This window comes from Pholcus phalangioides, unplaced genomic scaffold (assembly GCF_987345545.1).
Source record: "Pholcus phalangioides strain wild (caught in Gottingen) unplaced genomic scaffold, Ppha-v1.0 ptg000015l_1, whole genome shotgun sequence".
Lineage (NCBI taxonomy): Eukaryota > Metazoa > Arthropoda > Arachnida > Araneae > Pholcidae > Pholcus > Pholcus phalangioides.
In genome coordinates this window covers 73,630,003-73,649,331 of record NW_028301608.1, presented here as the reverse complement: position 1 = coordinate 73,649,331, position 19,329 = coordinate 73,630,003, and the positions used below count along the sequence as shown (strand labels likewise).

Genomic DNA, 19,329 nt, shown 5'->3' with positions numbered 1-19,329 from the left:
AAAAACAAAAAAATGATGAAAACCATATCAGGCCCTGGGCTGCAGCTCTGTCAGTCCCACTCTTGTGAGGGGTCATGCCTGGCGGCCTCATGTCCATAAGTGACCCCACTTTATGATATTTTGTATAGTACAATTAATTTTGAAATAAGTAGGAAATATGTAGGCTGTTTATTTCCAGCTAAGTACGGGACTACCATAGCATAACTTTGCCTGGGATGTTGAGACGGTCCTGAACAGAACTCGGACTAGCAGGGAGATCAATAAATTATAGGCCAGTGGTCTGGAGAACAATTTTCTTAGCAAAATTTTCGTTCAGTATAAATACACTGAAAAAGTCATTTCAATACGTATAAAGGATCTTGCTTCTAGCTGAGAGTTGAAAACTCTGGGTAAGACGGGGAGCCACGAGAAAAAAATATTGTTCAAAAGTTGCCACGGGCAAAAAAAGGTTAAGAAACACTTAGTGTGTTAACATTAGTGTTAAGAAACACTAATGTAGACCACTGACGTCATACCAGCGCCGGCACTAGAGGGTGCGGAGGAGGGGGGGGGGCAACTGCCCTGTGTGCCAATTTTTAGGTGAACACGGTTATAAAATTATCGAATTCCGAATTGGTGGGGGGGGGGGCGACAAGACAATACAAAAATCCTAGTTATGGCCCTGCGTGTCATACTCCCTCCAGTAATATAAGCTCGATGGATTTCAGCGCCGATTCATCCATTGAAGCAAAGCTTGGAATTTGGTGGCATTTTTGTCTGGCACACTCAGCAACCAATCTTGATAGAAGAAATTTTTAAGCCACAAGTAATTAAAAGTACACACATTTGCTACTCATTTTTTGTTTTCTTTCTTTAAAGAATCTTGTACAAGCGCTTCTCACATCGCTCCTAAATAAATATTTTGTTGACAGCATGAGCGGAGATACGGGGGGAGGGGCCCAGCGTGAAGTTGACTGATCTAATGTATACATGAATTCACATCATCATCATCGTGCCCCCCCCCCCCAGACTTCCAAGTCTATCTCCGCCTATGGTTGACAGTACTCAGCGGAAGCTTCGCCCACTTATGGAACAAAAGGCTGAAATTATTTCAACAAAAATTATGAAACTTTTTTTTCTAAGATATTGATTTTTCAAGTCCTCCAGAAAAAATATCTAGTACAAAAGTTTAATGACTTCCAACGACTCCAAATACGTCTACATACATCACAGGATACATGCTACCATAAAGCCGGGTTTTCCTAGAAGTGGGATGTTGCAATACCTTCTAGTGCAGAAGGACTTCTACTCTAGAAGGAGGTATTGGTTGTTAGGGACCAGAGTGTGCCGATTGAGCTGAAGAAAAAAAACAATGATCGAAAGTTAATTTTGAACTCTAGCTTTTATTCCATAAAAGTTGCAAGGAAAAAACACAAGATCATTTACGATCATAAAAAAAATAAATAAATAAAACGGCCGTCAAATAACAACTGGCAATCTCACAGAGAAAAAAAAAATCTCCACATACACGCGGAAAGAAACCGGCCTACAGTATAAAGCAGAGCTCCCGTGAGGGTGAGAGCATGCCGCCGGCGATTTACATATTGCGTCGGGCCGAGCGGTTCCACGTGCACAGAGAATAAAAAGGGGAAAAACATTCCAACATAGGTTTTTGGTGCCGCATTAACCGAACTGGATCATTTCGCATCGACAGAAACGTGTTACATAATCACACTACGCGTTTGTGTATTCCTACCATGGCACATCAGCTCACGGCCCTGGCATCAGCTACTCTGTCATCTGCATGCTCCGGTTTGAAAGGAAGCATCGAGCTCAATGAAGGGAAGTGAAAGAAAACAAAAATGAATAGAAGATTGATAAAACGAGTGGCGCACAATTCATTTAACTCCTCCAGAAGCAGTCGGCCAATCACGCCGACGTAAAACATTGCCCTGAGGCTTGTTGCGCTCTCTAGGAAAACAGTCGAACTTGTTTTATTATTATTGGTGACTGGACGCTGTGTCACGCTGGGCGATTCACTTTGCACACGGTACAGAAAACCTGCTCCTACGAAAACCCGGCTTAAGAATAATGGGAAAAAAGCGTGCTTTAAATCCAACTATCCAGGGTTATTGGCTGCTAAGGCTTTTTCCCTGTGCTTTGTACTTTTTTAAGGACGTCACTTACGGAGTAAAAAAAAAAGTGGCGAAAACTATTTCGGAAAACACAAATTTTTCAAGGACAAGGACTCTTATGGATTTTCAAGGCCTTGAAAATTAACTTTTTTTTTTCAAGGACTTTTCAAGGACCGTACAAACCATGTTAATATTCTGTGCTAATTATTACTAATATAATTATATACATAATAATTGTCCTAAATTACCCAGTCTATTATATTTATTTAGAGCATATATCACTTTCTTTCCTTATGCTTCAATATCAAAAACCCTGAAAAAATCCAGTGGGTTGGGTTTTTTCTGAAAAAAAACCCCGGGGTTTTTGCCAACCCTGGGAATCGAGGCAGTGAAAGAAAATTATTACTGCAATCACCCGGCAAGGACCAATATTAATCAGAAGATAATCACCAGAATCACCCACTTCAACTGAATCAGGTGATATTATTAAAAGAGCCAAGGTTTTCTGAAAGGGGCCATTCCAGTATTACGTAAGCAGATTTTCAGCCATTTTTTACCCTCTCCCCCCTTTGTCAGCAAAACACTGATCCCCCTCCTGTCAAAAAAATTTCGTCAGCAGCTAAGAATACTTCATATCTTCAAAAAGGGGTGGTTGATGACGTAAGCAACCTTCAACCCCCCCCCCCATCAAAAGTCAGCAAATCCAAACCCCCCCCCCCCAATGCTGACGTAATACTTGAATGACCCCAAATGGAAAATCAATCAGAAGAAAATTTGTAAACTCGGAGATGCTGCTGATGTGCTATAGCACGCCAAATACCTGGAATTTTGGAAAATGATGCATAAAAATTTCGATCACGCGATCCTATGCGACATGTTCTTTAGACACAATGAAAGTGAAAAAACCTAGTTATAAGCTGGTAATTAATCTTTTCTTCGATGACCTTTGGATTGAACATGATTCAAAGCAAAATGATATTAGTGAATGGGGGGAGGGGAGGTCGGCATACTTTAATTATTTTTTTCGAGAGATACCCACTTTCACTTAAAAAGGACCCAGATTTGACCAATATAACCTGGCTCCCGGCACCCAGGTAAATTAGAGCACAATGACATCTCTAACCATAATTTCAAAAAAAAAAAAAAAAAAAAATGGTTTCCAAAACCAATTTAATATGTTGATTTGTAAGTTTCAAAGTATATTATTGATCACTAGCCTAATCAAATAAATATTGATATAATAATTGATTGAATTTCTTGATTGAGTTTAAATTTTTATTGCTTTTTTAAATTTTGAATTATGGTTTAAAAGTTATTGTAGTTTCTGGGGGGGGGGGAAGAAAACTGCTTTTAAAAAATGTTTTTTTAGGTTTGTGAATGTTTTAGGAAATTTCTTGCCTGCTTTCCGATGCTTGCCAGTAAAGTCAGAACATCAATTAGTAATAAAAATGTGTGTCCACCTCTCTTATTACAAAACTTTTTCCGGACTTTTCTTTAACTCTTTTCTTATTTTGTGACTTTTCCAGGACTCTGTCTTTTCCATGATGAAAGGCACCATGCTTTACTACTTTTTCCGCATCGTAATATCCTGAGAAGTCTTAATGCTTCATAGCGAATATGAATACACCAACTTCATAGTTGGTGACATACAAATACAATAAAATACAAACCAACACTCACTTTCAAAGAGGGGCTTCTACTTGTCTGGTGATCAGATTCATTGACTCTGAAACATTAAGAAAAGCATAAATTCAAAAGCATTATTCCTATTTTGCATAAAAAAAACACAGCTTAATATGCAATAATATTGTTGAATATTATTGTATTTTTACTTTCTATAATAGGAAAGCTAAATATGAGTGCTTACAGGGTTGTTGGTTTTAAACCATTTATATCCTTGGGGTACATTTTGATGGTATATCTTTAAATGCAATAAGATTTTATAAGTGGTTTTTTTCAAAAAGTCTTATAAAAGTGGCCAGAATATATATACATATTTTTTCATATGAAGTTTCTTAGTTATTTAAAGGTATATATAGAAGTAAAAATTTCTCATTCTTACCATATTTTCTACCCTTTGGTTACATTATGATGCTCTATATCTTTAGCAAATTCATGAATAAGGATTGCATCACACATCTAAATGTGTAATGGTATATTATCTCACAGAGTTTCTTTTTCTCTTCACAAAGAAGCAGCTACAGTAGTGACACCATCATGCTAGGGGCAGGTGATCCTATAATCCAATTAAGACACAGGCTGTCCTTAAAGGACAAAGACTAGTGTACTAGTAGTTACATTACCTCACATACATTTTCATTTTATTTCCCATAAGAAGTGGCATATCTCCTACTGTATATCTCCCCGTCTTAACATTCAATAGTTGTTTTTTTTTATACTTTCACACACACACTGTTAAGCCAAGTTAATCAAGGTTCTACTATATAGTAGTAACAGATTTATGAAAAATAACCAGCTATATACAGGGTAGAAGAGTTGATCCACTTTGCCCAAGAATATTTAGAAGACACCAACGAATAAGGCAAATACACAAAAAGTGCACAAAAAATACACAGAAGTGCCGAAATGATGTGGTTACACAAAATAGATTATACTGCTGGCCAAGTACAGCATCATCTACTTGCATATTTTGCACTTTTTTCTTTTGCGAAAGAAACTTTCATTGCTTCAGGAGTATCCATGCAAATTTTCGTCATTCTGATCAGTACTTATTGTATAGTTTTGGAATCAAAACTTAAATTATAATCACCCTGTATATATTTAGAAGACACCAACGAATAAGGCAAATACACAAAAAATAATAAAAGTCCTAATGCATTTCAACACCAATGGGTGCAGTCTTCAGAGGAAAAATTTAACCACTAGTTTCGCTGACCGAGTTTCCCATTTGGGTTGAATACCAAATCTTCATGCTCGGTTGCTCAGCGGAAGAAGTACGTCTGTTCACTTCAAACGTCGTGGTCAGAATGAAGCTGTGAGCCTGTGTGAGATACTAATGCAGCGTCCTGATTGGACCTTTGCGGAATAGTGCTATCCGATTGGTCCATTCGAATTTTCTTGTAATTCCCGCTCAAAATGAATTTAAGCCATGGTGTTGCGATCGGGGGTGTAGATTTATTATCGTTCACTAGTATATTTTTGAAGGCCCGAATATATGTGCCTTCGTAGAAATCTAGATCAACTGTGGACTTGACTTTGTGAAAAACTCTCGCTTCTTGAAATTTGAATTTGTGGCCTTCTTGCCAACAGTGAGCGGCGATGGTCGATTTTTCACATTCCTGATTCTTAACACAGCAAGCGTGTTCATTCAATCTTGCTTTTATGGGTCTCCTTGTCTGTCCTATATAACCAAGAGAGCAATCACCACATGGAATGTAATAAATGCCCCATTGTTTATTCTGTGGTATAGCATCCTTAGGGGGCATGAAGCCAAAGTTTTTAGTGGGCACATCTATGGTTGTTAAATTAAACTTTTTGAGAATCGGTTTGATCTTCAGTGAGAGTATTGGATCGTAGGGTATGACTACACTTTCTCTGAGTGGTCTCTCTGTAATATTTTCTAGAGTGATTCCTCATGCCAGTTTCAAGAATTTTCTACTTAATTCGTCAACGATCTTGGTGTTGAACCCCCTGTCTATCGCAATTGCTCTGATGGTTTCAAGTTCATGGTCTAAAGTGTTCCGATCTGAACAGATGTTAAATGCTCTTTCTACAAAGGTGCGAAAAGACGAAAGTTTCTGTTGCATAGGATGGCAAGATCTGAAATGAGGAGGTAATGAGACTGCGAAAGGCTTACGATAGACCGAGGTTTGGAACTGTGATTTCTGTTTCGTTACTAATACGTCCAAGAAAGAGAGTTCATTGTTAGTTTCGAATTCGGCTGTGAACTGAACATGAGGGTCTATGTCATTCATAATGAGTAACAACTGTTCCAAGTCATCTTTAGAGCCGTCCCAAAGCACAAAAGTATCGTCCACGTATCTTCGATAAAATGAGAAGGGCACAACGTTCAATAGCTTACTCTCAAAGTCGTCCATATATATATCACACAAAATCGGCGAGATGGGATTGCCCATTGCTAGACCATCTGTCTGGGTGTAAAACTTGTCATCGAAACTGAAGGCTGTTTGTGAGATACATGTGAAGGTGAGATTGAAAATTTCTTCTACTTCAGGTTGTGAAAAATTGTGGGTTTTAAGTCGTCTTTCTAGACAACTGATACTACCACCTATGGGAATGTTCGTAAACATTGACACTACGTCGAAAGACACCATGTTGAGCTGTTTGGGTTCAATTGTACGTATTATTTGAGCTTATTTGAATGTTAGAGACTACGGGACGGAGAGATAGTGTTGGTTTGTGCACTTTGGGTAGGTCATAGATCCGTGACGAAATGGCGTTTGATGGAATTACGCTCTTTTTTGCATGCTCGGGAAGAGAGACACTGGTTTTTACCACTTCTTTCAATTTTCTCAAGTGAGAATCAGATGGATCTTTCTTTAATTCTTTATAAGGACCACTCAAAATATGTGATGTCATCAAATCTGAATATTGCTCTTTAGGCATTATCACAATTTGCCCACCTTTATCTGCTCTAGATATTACGATATTATTATCATTTTGCAGTTGTTTGATGCTTCGATGTTCGTCCGGTGAGTAGCCTACGGTGACCTTCTTGTTGTTCTTTTGCTCATTATCCACCAAAATGTTGGATATGAGATGTCTCAGGGTGTCTTTTTGTGCAGGTAGAATCTTACTGCGTGAAACTGACTTCTCTATAGGGGCAATGAAATTGATTGGGTTAAATTTAGGTTTGTCGCAGAAATTAATTCCCGGTTCTAAGGCTTTAGTTTGTATTTCTGTCAATTGGTTTCCAGTTAAATTAAGTATTTTAGCTTTATTAACAAATGGGGGTGCAGACAAGGAAACACTATTAGATTTTAATTTAGAAAATTTCTTGTTGAGGGTGTCCTGATGACGTTTGGACTCCTTCACAGTTCGCCAGTATGAATTTTGCTCTAAGCTAGGGGATAATGGCGAAGCACGGTGAAAGCCCTCGCGTTGAGCTAATTCCAAATGAGACAAATACAAGCGTTCTTCGACGGAGGCTAGTGCACTCCTGAGATCTTGGATGAGGCAACGAAGTATAATAATTTTACTGCGATACAGGCCTTTGTTTACATGGGGGGTTCTCTCTAACGAGCAGGACAGATTCAAAAATTTCGGGGTGATCCCCGACGACTTACATTTCAACAGGAACCGAATCCTATTCAGCAGGCGCTCACACTTCCTTCGTAGTTGCGAAAAGATGTTAAAAGTATTCATGACGATAGACCCGTTGCCGTCTAAAACATAGAAGAGTTGATCCACTTTGCCCAAGAATATTTAGAAGACACCAACGAATAAGGCAAATACACAAAAAATAATAAAAGTCCTAATGCATTTCAACACCAATGGGTGCCGTCTTCAGAGGAAAAATTTAACCACTAGTTTCGCTGACCGAGTTTCCCATTTGGGTTGAATACCAAATCTTCACGCTCAGTTGCTCAGCGGAAAAAGTACGTACAATGGGGCATTTATTACATTCCATGTGGTGATTGCTCTCTTGGTTATATAGGACAGACAAGGAGACCCATAAAAGCAAGATTGAATGAACACGCTTGCTGTGTTAAGAATCAGGAATGTGAAAAATCGATTATCGCCGCTCACTGTTGGCAAGAAGGCCACAAATTCAAATTTCAAGAAGCGAGAGTTTTTCACAAAGTCAAGTCCACAGTTGATCTAGATTTCTACGAAGGCACATATATTCGGGCCTTCAAAAATATACTAGTGAACGATAATAAATCTACACCCCCGATCGCAACACCATGGCTTAAATTCATTTTGAGCGGGAATTACAAGAAAATTTGAATGGACCAATCGGATAGCACTATTCCGCAAAGGTCCAATCAGGACGCTGCATTAGTATCTCACACAGGCTCACAGCTTCATTCTGACCACGACGTTTGAAGTGAACAGACGTACTTCTTCCGCTGAGCAACCGAGCATGAAGATTTGGTATTCAACCCAAATGGGAAACTCGGTCAGCGAAACTAGTGGTTAAATTTTTCCTCTGAAGACAGCACCCATTGGTGTTGAAATGCATTAGGACTTTTATTATTTTTTGTGTATTTGCCTTATTCGTTGGTGTCTTCTAAATATATACAGGGTGATTATAATTTAAGTTTTGATTCCAAAACTATACAATAAGTACTGATCAGAATGACAAAAATTTGCATGGCATCCTGAAGCAATGAAAGTTTCTTTCGCAAAAGAAAAAAGTGCAAAATATGCAAGTAGATGATGCTGTACTTGGCCAGCAGTGTAATCTATTTTGTGTAACCACATCATTTCGGCACTTCCACAGCATCAGTGTGTGGATAGAACTTCTATCAAGTTGCACATTGCAATACCAGCAAAGCAGCAGCTGAAGACCCATTTTGACAGGATGCACCTTAACCAGTGGCGGATAATGATTTTGGGAGGCCCCAGGCGCAACCTGATCTGGAGGCCCCCCCTATCAGGGGCGGATTAAAGGTAAAGGCTGTCAACCCCCCCCCCCCCTCCCGAGAGCAGAAAAATTAAATGGAAAAAAAAATGTTTTCCACGTTTTTGACTGAATAACAAACCAAGAAAATAAATTTGCTTAAAAAAGGGGGAAAATTCAGAATTTTTTCCAAAAAAAATCAGAACCGTTCTGAAAAATTGAACACATGGTCACAACCACCGCCCCCACCCACAAATTTGCGTTCCACTGCACCCTTTTGGCCCTAATAAGAACGAGATGGTTCACTAAAATGAAAAATATTATGAAAATCATAACTTTTTTTTTATTTTTGCATCACCAAAACCATAAACACAAAAATAAGATAAGGAAATATAATGATATTCTCTGGTACTAGATGAAAAATAATCACACTCCCATTAAAAAAAAAAAATCACAGTAAAATTCTGCATCATATTTTTAGTAATCTAAGATGTCCGTCCTGGTGCCTTCAGCCACACGGCAAAAATGGAGATCCGTCATAGTTTTAGTAATTTAATATTACTGATTAATAAAGATTTGATAATATCTCAAATATAATATATTTGATTTGATATAAAGATACTGATAATATTTAATAGAAAAACATTTCTTCAATACAGGGAATAGAGGGAAGAAATTATATCAGAGTAAATATAAGAATTATATTTTTAATGGAAGAAATTAGTTCAGAATGAATTAAATTTAATGAAAGAAATTATTTCAGAATGAATTAAAATTATTGTCAATGAAAGAAATTATTTAAAAAATTTTTTTTAGAAATTATTATTTTTTATTTGTTTATTCTATTTTATTTTTACTATTATTATATTAATTATTATTATTTTCTCTTTCAGCCACCTCGTTGGGCACTCTGCCTGTTGTGGCCTTTCCCTTTGTATTATTTGTATTCAGAGTGAATAAAAATCTTCTATATTATGCCCCCCCCCCCCGTTTAATAACGGAAAATGCCACAGTATAACATTGTGGCCCGCGTACTTTATAAAATGTTTCAATATGGCCTGCTATGCCTCAAAGGTTGAAGACCCCTGCAGTAAACTCTCGCTAATCCGGTACGTATTAGACCACGGTGTGCCAGATTTTACCGAAATTGCTGGATTAACTTTGAAGAAACCCATTGAAATAATATATGAAATTTCATGCAAAGACATAGTCAGGACTTGATCAGCAATTAAGAAATATTAGAACGTGTTAAGGGGTTAGGGCATCAGGAGAAAAGTGACACCACACCACCTAAATATCCTGGACTACTGGACGTGCTGGATTAGAGCACGACAGAATTCTCGAGAGACTACTGTAGTTGAATTGAAATGCTCAAATGAAAATTTATCATATAATTTATATATTTTTAGTTTTGCTTACCGTTATTTTTGGAGATTCTGCAATCTAAATCCTAAAGGAAATCTTGAGGATCGGCATGAAAATTTTTTTCATTACAATTACATTAACAATAAACACTTTTCGGTCTGACACAAAGATGTTGTCTACCCAAGCCTCCTTGACCAATCCAAAAATGTAGCTCTTTTAGAAAGAAGGAAAAGAAACCCCCTTGATTTTTTTCAGCTGGGGAGGGGGTGTTAAAAGAGAAACAGAAAAATCATGTGATTCAGAATGCATGTCATTCAGCATTAATTTCAAACCCCACTTTTTTTTTGTCATATGGTCGTACGGTTCCAGTCATAGATTGCAAATGTATATGTTGTTTGAACCAGCTTATAGTACTTCATTCAAACAAGTGGGAGATAAAATCACAATAAGAGCTCTACTACATTCATTTTAATTAGTACGAGTGTCTCTTCCTGTCGATGTCGCCGCTTGCTGATAGCCATCTTGCCATCCATTATACTGTATACAAAAGCTTACACCAAAGCTGTCGTATTATCGGCGCCCATAAAAGCATTTAATACTGTGGAATGAGACATCTGTTTATGTCTTCACTCCAATTTTCATTTCGGACAGACATTAGGACCTGCTGTTCTCACCCCTCCTCCTGCTTGTGCCCTTAGGGAAATACTGTTTGAAAATGACCCTCCCTGAACGATCGCTTTAAAGGGCCTACACAAGTTCAGTTATGCCTGCACAGTTATACCTGTACAGGCATAACTTCGCAGGCATAACTGAACGGTTCGATGCATCCACACCATTCAGTTATACCTGTGCAGGCGAAGCTTCTGGAACCGGTTCTAGGCAATCTGTGGGGATATTTTTATTCTTCGATCTATGTCTTCGTGGTCTTTTGATCAGTTCGGAGTTTTTCATAGTTTATAAAGTTCGGAATTTTCTAGTATGATTTCCACAGATGATGCTTTGGGTGTAGTTGGATTGGTTATGGCACTGAAAGTTATTAACTCAAAAAAAAGAGAAAAAAACGGGTAACTTGGTGCAAAGATTGGTTAAAAAAAGGCAACAATATTCGCACGTTAAATTATTACAGGAATTGAGATTTGCACCAAAAGATTGGCATAATTTTCTCACAATGGATCAAGATACCTACTCAAAGTTTCTTTTTTTTCAATTCCTTTCGGAAATTGCTTCGCAAACTGTTTATTTTTTTAACAACACTGTCTCTTTTCGCTAGAGGATCTATTTCTCTCATTACTATCATCTTTCTTAATTTTGTTATGGCAAACTTTAGTTTTCACCTGCCACAAGCATTTCTTATTCCTATACATTTCAATGAATTCTTCCAAACATTGCGCTGCCCGTTTCAAAGATCGCTCGTCATTATAAACCTCGAGTCGTGAAAACTAAACTGAACTCTGAACTAAACTCTGGTGGAGTGTTGAAATCGGTGTTTCCCAAAGTAGGACTATTCAGGCTATGAATGGACACAAGGGGGTGATGGGGGGACGAGAGGAAAACATCAGTTTTCGAAAACTCAGACCATTTTACCAAGGAAGCCTTTGTAAAATGGGCCTTGGGCAAAAAAAAAAAAAAACCAATGTTGCACACAGAAATTCGTACTTGTTTCATCAGAGCAAAAGTGTTTTTTTCTCCCTTTGAATGTGCGATGTACATTCCAGATGTATCGTAACTGTAAATTAATCGGTAAAGCCTACTGTCACAGATCTCCACGCCATCTGGGGTCCTGCATCCCCGGGGGCTGATTTTACTAATGAATATTGCATTATTTGAGCCATTTCCCCCCAACCCCCCCCCCAAAGATGGGATTGGGATCATGATTCTGGTTTCAGAGCCCGAGACGATTCCAATCATTCTTTTTTTTTTCCACGTTAAAAAATTCACTATAGTGGCGGCTCGGCAAATAGAATAGTCTCTGTGCCCTGCGGCAGGATGTGGGTGGGGAGGGGCAGGGGGTGACTCACACTTTGAGGAAGACTGCTGTAACGGAAGATGATGCTGGTTGAATCTACACCATAAGTACAATAATGTATTTTGATGTTACTAAAACCTCTCATAATGACCGATTTTCATGACTTGAGTAAAAGGCACTACTGCCTACTCATGCTTATCAAGAATGCTATCCATATCTACAGTGATTATGACAATATAAGCAATAAAAGAGAAATTTTGGTATTACAATCGACGCCCGATATAACGACCCCTTCGTCCCGTCGAGAATGGACGTTATATTTGGAGCGAGGTCGTAGCGAGGGGGAGACTTGGTGTGGTCGGGCGTGATTGGGACGGTCGTTATATAAATAAAACATTTGGTACTTACCCTACCAGTCTTTGTCGCTATAACGTGAAGTTGTCATAACGAGCGTCGACTGTATCTTCGAAAACAAGCATCGTTTCTCCTCTGAATATACAGATAGCGGATACATGCTCCTTCAGCATCGTATGATAGTATTTTCTTTTCGTGATAGCGTCGATTTAAAAAAAATAATTTTTTTGACTTGAAAATTTTTACGGTAACTTACGTAGTGTTTTTCCTTGAAAGAAAACTGCATTTTCACGCGACCTCTTACGATTAATTCAACTCAATCAGAAATTGACTTATTAGTAAGCATAGTATGTATATTAATAGTATTACTCAATCATATAATATTATCAATCATATACGAGATATACGATTATCAATCGTATATCTCGCTCAAAGAATTTTTCGATTGTTACCTTACGTTTAACTAGCGAAATTTCATCTGAATTTTTTTCTTTCAATGTTTGAGCTGAAAGTTGAAATTCGTTGCAATCTGACGAGATGTGTCCAAAAAACAAATTCAATGCGATTCATTAAGAATTACATGTAAAAGAAAATAATAAATTGCAGTGATTTTTGTCCTGTTGATGCTTGCTGGTTTTCGGTCAAGAAAGGAGTGGGAATCCTGCGTTTGAAATTACAAACATTAACTGACTCGTATAAACACCTGCTTGATTTCTAAAGGAAGTACATGTGAAAGAATACTAAAATAATCTGATGTCACTGGGCCCCTAAAATCTCCAAGAATCCTGGTTAAAAACCTCTTCTCTAAATAATCAATAAACAATTAATAGTCATAGCACATTATTTGAATATAGAGTTTGTGTGTTTCGGTGCATAATTTCTGGCAAATTTATTGAAAAGAGTGATTTCAGAAACAAAATTGCGAATTTTAACAATGGTCAAAATATTTCTAAAATTTTATTTCGATTTCTTTTATTCGATATGAAATTGCAAGAAAATATCGTGAAAATTACGCCATTAGAAAAATTTCTTCTAATTAAATGGAATCCCTCTCCAAAACAAGTTATTCAGTTGTTCTATTACATTATCAGTGAAAAAAGAAGAGGAAAGAAAGAGAGAGAAGGATGAATATAAGAAAGCGGGGAAAAAAAACTGCGCAGTTATACCTGATGGCCCATACAAACGCTCAGTTATACCTGCGCAGGCATAACTGCACAGTTATACCGAATCGAAAAACCATTCCCTTCAGGTCGCCTGTGCAGGTCAACTGAGCGTGTGTAGGGCCCTTTACAATGTCTCTTCTTTCTTTGTCGGGAAAGAACTGGCCCTTGAGAGCTGCGTCTTGTAAATTGTTCTTTTCTTTCAGTTCCCGTTTCTCTTCCATAACTCTTATATGTACAGCATGGCCCCCACATCCTGTAGCGAGGCCCCTAGGCTGGAATCTTTGCGGGCCCCTCGGTCAGACTTTTAACAGGCCCCTTCTGTAGTTGATTTATAGAGTGAAAAAGCAAAAAAATGATAACCGTCCCGGGCCCCGGGGCTAGAGCCCTATCAGTCCCCCCCCCATGTGGGGGCCATGATGTACAGTATACATTAAAAAAAAAAATTGCGGTTAAAAAAAAAAGGGAGAGCAGATACTGTACTTAGTTCAAGAGATTTGTTGATGCGCATGTAAATTCATATGTAGGATGAAGCACACAACTATTTGCAGGGGCCCCCCTCTGCCGAGGCCGCATGGCACGCGCCTCATGTGCCTGTGCGGTAATCCGCCACTGACCTTAACCCTTGCAACTTCTGGCTGTGTGAGGTACCTCAAAATGTTATAAACAGTGGTCAGATTGCAAACTTTGGTGAATTGCTATCTCCAGCACATTCCCTATATGCTAGAAGTTCCTCAGGAATATCAACGGGGAGGGGGGGGGGGCACGTTTGGTTTAATAAAGCTGAATTGCAAGCACATCCACATTATGACCATGTCACCATACTCCGATTCTGTTGTTGAACAACAATTTTTGTGCTTTCAACCTCATAGCCAGAACACGCGGTGGACAACATATTTAACATTTCTTAAGTAAGTTGTAGTTATTTGTTCAATTACTTCGTTTTTTGTGATGTTTCCATGAATTATGAAATCGTGCAATGCTATAATTAAGGTATCATTTTGCCATGACTGGCTATCGTTTCCATTCTGCGAGCAAATTTCCCGCATGTTGGATGATGTCATTAATTTTACATTTTTAAGTATTTTTTCCCCTTTATCGAATAAAATTGAATTTTTTCAGGAATATTCATGTCAATTTTCAAGTCATTCTGACAATCGTTTTTTTTTTTACAGTGTTTTGAAATCAGAACCTTAGTTATAATCACCCTGTATATCGTAAATCATTGCTAATTAATCTGCATTATTTATGCTTCATTAAATACATTATATTCACCTAATTTTTATTACTTTTTGCAAAACAGCTTCCTAATTAAGTATACTGAAAGTAACTGGAGAAAAACCTTTATATACTGTACGATTAATAATAACATTGAAAGAATTTTCAAACACATAGTAATCCATTGAGTTAAGCAAAAAATAATTAAATTGCAAAAGTTGGTTTTTGTTAAAATGTAAGAAATATTTACTGATAAATTAGTATGGGAATAGTGTTAAGTACATTAATAACCATTTTATTTTAGTTAATTATTAGAAGTTTGAATGATTTTTCAGAAATTTCATTGTTTTTAATGTTAATACTATATAAAACAAAAAACCGGTTTAAACCAAAAAACCTGGTTTTGTGGTTTTTTTTAAAAAAAAAAAACGGTTTTTTTACCAACCCTGCATATGAGCAACGATCCTTTCGAAGCGATTTTCCAGTAGAATGATTTTATTTTCCCTCTCTGATGGTCCACCACTCTCATCTGTTCCCATTCAACTTCCACACATTTTCACACCTGATTATTGGAGCTATGTCAGATTTATGTTGGTGTGAACTTGAGTGTTTGTGTGTGTGTGCCCAGCAGTTTAGCATGTTTTGTGTTCAGTGTAGGTGGTGCTATCTACACTGGTGTAAGAAATTAAGAGAATTTGCAGACTTGGTCGATTATCTCTAGAACTACTGTACCGATTTTAATGAAATTTGATATGTACATACATTGATACAATACAAAACAAATAACCATTCAATAATTATGTGTAATACACACGCATGATCGTGCGTAACACTCATTGGAGTCGGAAGGTCTGAAACAGCGGTTGCAGAATAAACAAAAAAATGGGTTAATGGGTTTTTGTTAAAATGTAATAAATATTGATTAATTAGCATGGGAATAGTGTTAATTACATTAATAAACATTTAATTTTAGTTAATTATTAGACGTTTGAATGATTTCTCAGAAATTTCATTGTTTTTAATGTTAATACTATTTAAAACAAAAAAATTGGTTTAAACCAAAAAAACCCAGTTTTTTGGTTTTTTTCAAAAAAAAACATTTTTTTACCAACCTTGGTGCTACCACAACTAGACTATATGTACCTCAAACATTCCGAGGAACAACTTCATTTGGTCGATGCATACAAAAATGTAAATGCAGATGATGCAGGGATAAAACATGAAAATTTGATTTTTGTAGCAGCATTTTACCAGTTTTGTAGCACTTTAAAATTTTGGCAGTAAATAAAATATACAGTTTTATGTACATATATCAGACGTGCCAACTTTTTAAATCCAGAAATCCGGAGATTCTGCAGAGGGGGGTACCCCCACCCCCTCGACACTCATACACTCGATCAAAAAAAATTCATAAAAAATTTTTTCGAACAAAAAAAAAGAAATTTAATAAATTAAGAAAAAGTTACATTCTCCCCCTCCCCCAAGGCACGTTCTGCATTTCCCCAGAGAAGAATATAATTCTATGACAGTCTTTCCATGCAGAATAGAGAAATCACACCTACATACTGTTAATAGGGTCAAGTGGGGTAAAATGGTCATACTGAACATAAAATGGCATAACTTAAGAATTTCAACTGATATTACTACCAAATTTCTGTTTTAACTTTCACTTGCTAGTAGCAAAGTTTTTCACTTATAATATAATGCCAAGCAACATTTTAGTGGAAATGAAAATTTTTTTTGTTGTTGAAGCTCGGGTTCCATTTTTTGAGTGCCTGAATAACTTCTCTCTACCATTTTAGTTGCTAAAACTTTTTATAGACTGGCTGTACAGGGCACTCCAAAAGTATCTCAAGAACAATCAATTTATCAGACAAGTGATTAATAAGGATTTATTATCTGTTGAATATCTTGAAAGAGCCTAAATAATGAATTTTTATACCTTTCCAGAAAATAAGGCCATAAATGAAATAAGAGATCAGTTGTATTTGAAGATCCTAATGAAGCCAAGATTTATAACCATAGAGTACATTAAAAGTCATAAATTTAAAAGTAGAAAATGATTGTTTGATAAATGTGTTAAATAAAATTTTAATGCCCACTGATTATTTTCTTAAAATTTCATTATTATTTGGTATGACCATTTTACCCCATGCACTACTCACTTTACCCCACCCCATGGGGTAAAGTGGTCATAAAAGTGAGGTCTAAAAAGTTGCAGAAAAAAAACTGTTACACACAAAAAATATTTTTGAAAAATGTGCTAATATACTCTCTAAGAATGTAATGTAAAATATCAGCCAAAAGATATCCTATTTTTGAAAAAGTCATATGGTTATACCTCTTCAAAGATGAAAACACCTCTTTTTATGACCATTTTACCCCACCTGACCCTAAAGTATGTGTTTCCTTTCGTGGATGCTATCAGTGATTGATAATCTTGGGTATATGAATTTTTACGGCTGCTCGATGAAAATGACTACGGCTATCCTCTACGGGTGTTTTCCCTAATGACGACGGTAATTATTGACGTCATGACAATGTGAAATCTAATTTTCTGCCAAAATCCAGAGAAATTTTAACAAATCCGGAGCGCGGGAGGAAGGATGAAAAGTCCGGAGTCTCCCGCCTAAATAGGGAGAGTTGGCAGGTCTGATATATGCAGTAGTGTATACAGGATTACTTTTTACTTAAAAAAAAGTATTATCTCAGCTCAAAAGAAGGGGGTGCCCCCGACAAGGCACCAAATACATAGAGATTTCCTCTAGAAGAAATAATTTATTCTTTTAAATTTTTAAATCATGAAAAAATTTGAGACTTCTCGATATTTATATTTTTACATTTTCTACAATATCAACAAATGAGAGGCTTTTAACATAGACATTTTAACACATATGGGGTCATTCCATGTCAAATCACCCGGCCATGACACTCATAGTCTCAGATTTCGATTTTTTTTTTTGCCTTTACCATCCTTATTAACCGTGTGAAATATTATTTGCATATCTCTAAAACAGTTTGAGAAAAAAAATGTTGAAATTTATCAAAAAATGATGCAGATGACTTTTCCAAGGCTCAATTTTTAAGTGGTATTGTTTGAGAAAATGAATCATAACTTTTTCAATTTTCAATATATTCAAGTGAAATTTTCACCAAAGTGTTCACAAAAACATACAGAATATGAACAAAAATAATTCATACGCTCACATTTGAAATTTACACGCAAAAAAATTATGTAAACTTTGTTTTTGTGGAATTTTTCTAACATATTTTTAGACCAGAGGCACATCAGTTACCAAAACAACTTTTATTTTAAATTTCTCCTAAATATATGAAGTAAAATACAGGAGAAAAAAAATAATGGTTTTTTGACTGTTAATATATTTATTCTGGCTCGCAACACAAAATTTATTGAAATAAGACTGGATCGCTCTGATTTCAAATCATTCAACTAGATACTGAAGTGCAACCCATCATCCCAGATTCCAATTATTATTTTTTGTTTATTACTTCTACCATCCTTGTTGACCATGCAAATAGCATGTGCATATCTCAAAAACTTTTTGAGAAAAAAAATGTTTTCTAACCTCACAAATGACGTCTCTAAGGCTAACCATTCAAGCAATATTATTTATGAAAATATATCATAACTTTGCAGATTTTCAATACATTCAAATGAAATTTCCACTAAAATGCTCACAAAAAAATACAGATTATGAATAGAAAATAAAATGTAAACCTTAGAGGAAAAAAAGTCATTTAAATTTAATTTTTTTTATTTTTAACACAATTTTTCAAACACTTTTTTTAGATGCACAGCATGAATTTTCAATTTTTTTTAATTTAATCCTATTAATATATTAAGAAAGAAGACTTGAGAAGAGTAAACATTATTTTGACAGTTAATACATTTGAGTAACAAAACACAATTGTACTTATATGACTAATTAATTTGTACATTTTGACTTAATATAATGATTCATGCTTAATAAAAAAGAAATTTACATTTTATTTTTTATGTAGGCTACGCTTATATGTTTATTACAGTATTCACACTAAATTAAATTTCATGAGAAAATTCCATTCAGAATTCTGAATTGAATTTTCTCGAGGCATACTTCATCAGAACATGCCAGAATTTCCTCGTTAATGATGGAAGAAACACGCCATCTATTTCGTCAGCTTGGACAGGCTTTATTAACCTCAGTCGTCACAAAACTTTCATCACTTTGCAACAGATGGCTCCCCAATTCGCATCCAAATCCAAAGACCACTCGGATGCAGCAAATACAAAGGCGAACTCTGCGGACAACCAGACATAAACATCACCCCTCCACGACTGATTCGTGTGAATTCTGACCACGAAGTCCTGATGATGACTCTCCATTGAAGAGCCGAAACGCGTCGACCATTCGACCAATTGAATTTATTTGTCTTGAAAACGTGGCAATTTTTTTATAAATTAAAACCAGGCAAAGTTTCTAATTTTTGTGATAATGAATCATACATACAGATGTATTTTGAAGTTTTTTTTAACATGCTTAATTATAAAGTTATTTTACCAAAACAGTTTAAATTTTTTTTTATTTTATTTGTACAGCATAT

The 19,329-nt window shown here is 36.2% G+C and overlaps 1 protein-coding gene across 4 annotated transcripts in view; it reads right to left on the bottom strand.

Annotated features, from left to right (window-relative positions):
- The window catches only part of LOC149076665 (pre-mRNA-splicing factor CWC22 homolog), a 336,314-nt gene that overhangs the window by 292,312 nt on the left and 24,673 nt on the right, over nucleotides 1-19,329 (bottom strand). For all 4 annotated transcript variants that reach the window (XM_089244291.1, XM_089244289.1, XM_089244288.1 and 1 more), the window contains exon 2: nucleotides 3,795-3,840. In XM_089244291.1, the coding sequence (XP_089100417.1) occupies nucleotides 3,795-3,840 (46 nt within the window). The remainder of the gene's footprint in view (nucleotides 1-3,794; nucleotides 3,841-19,329) is intronic.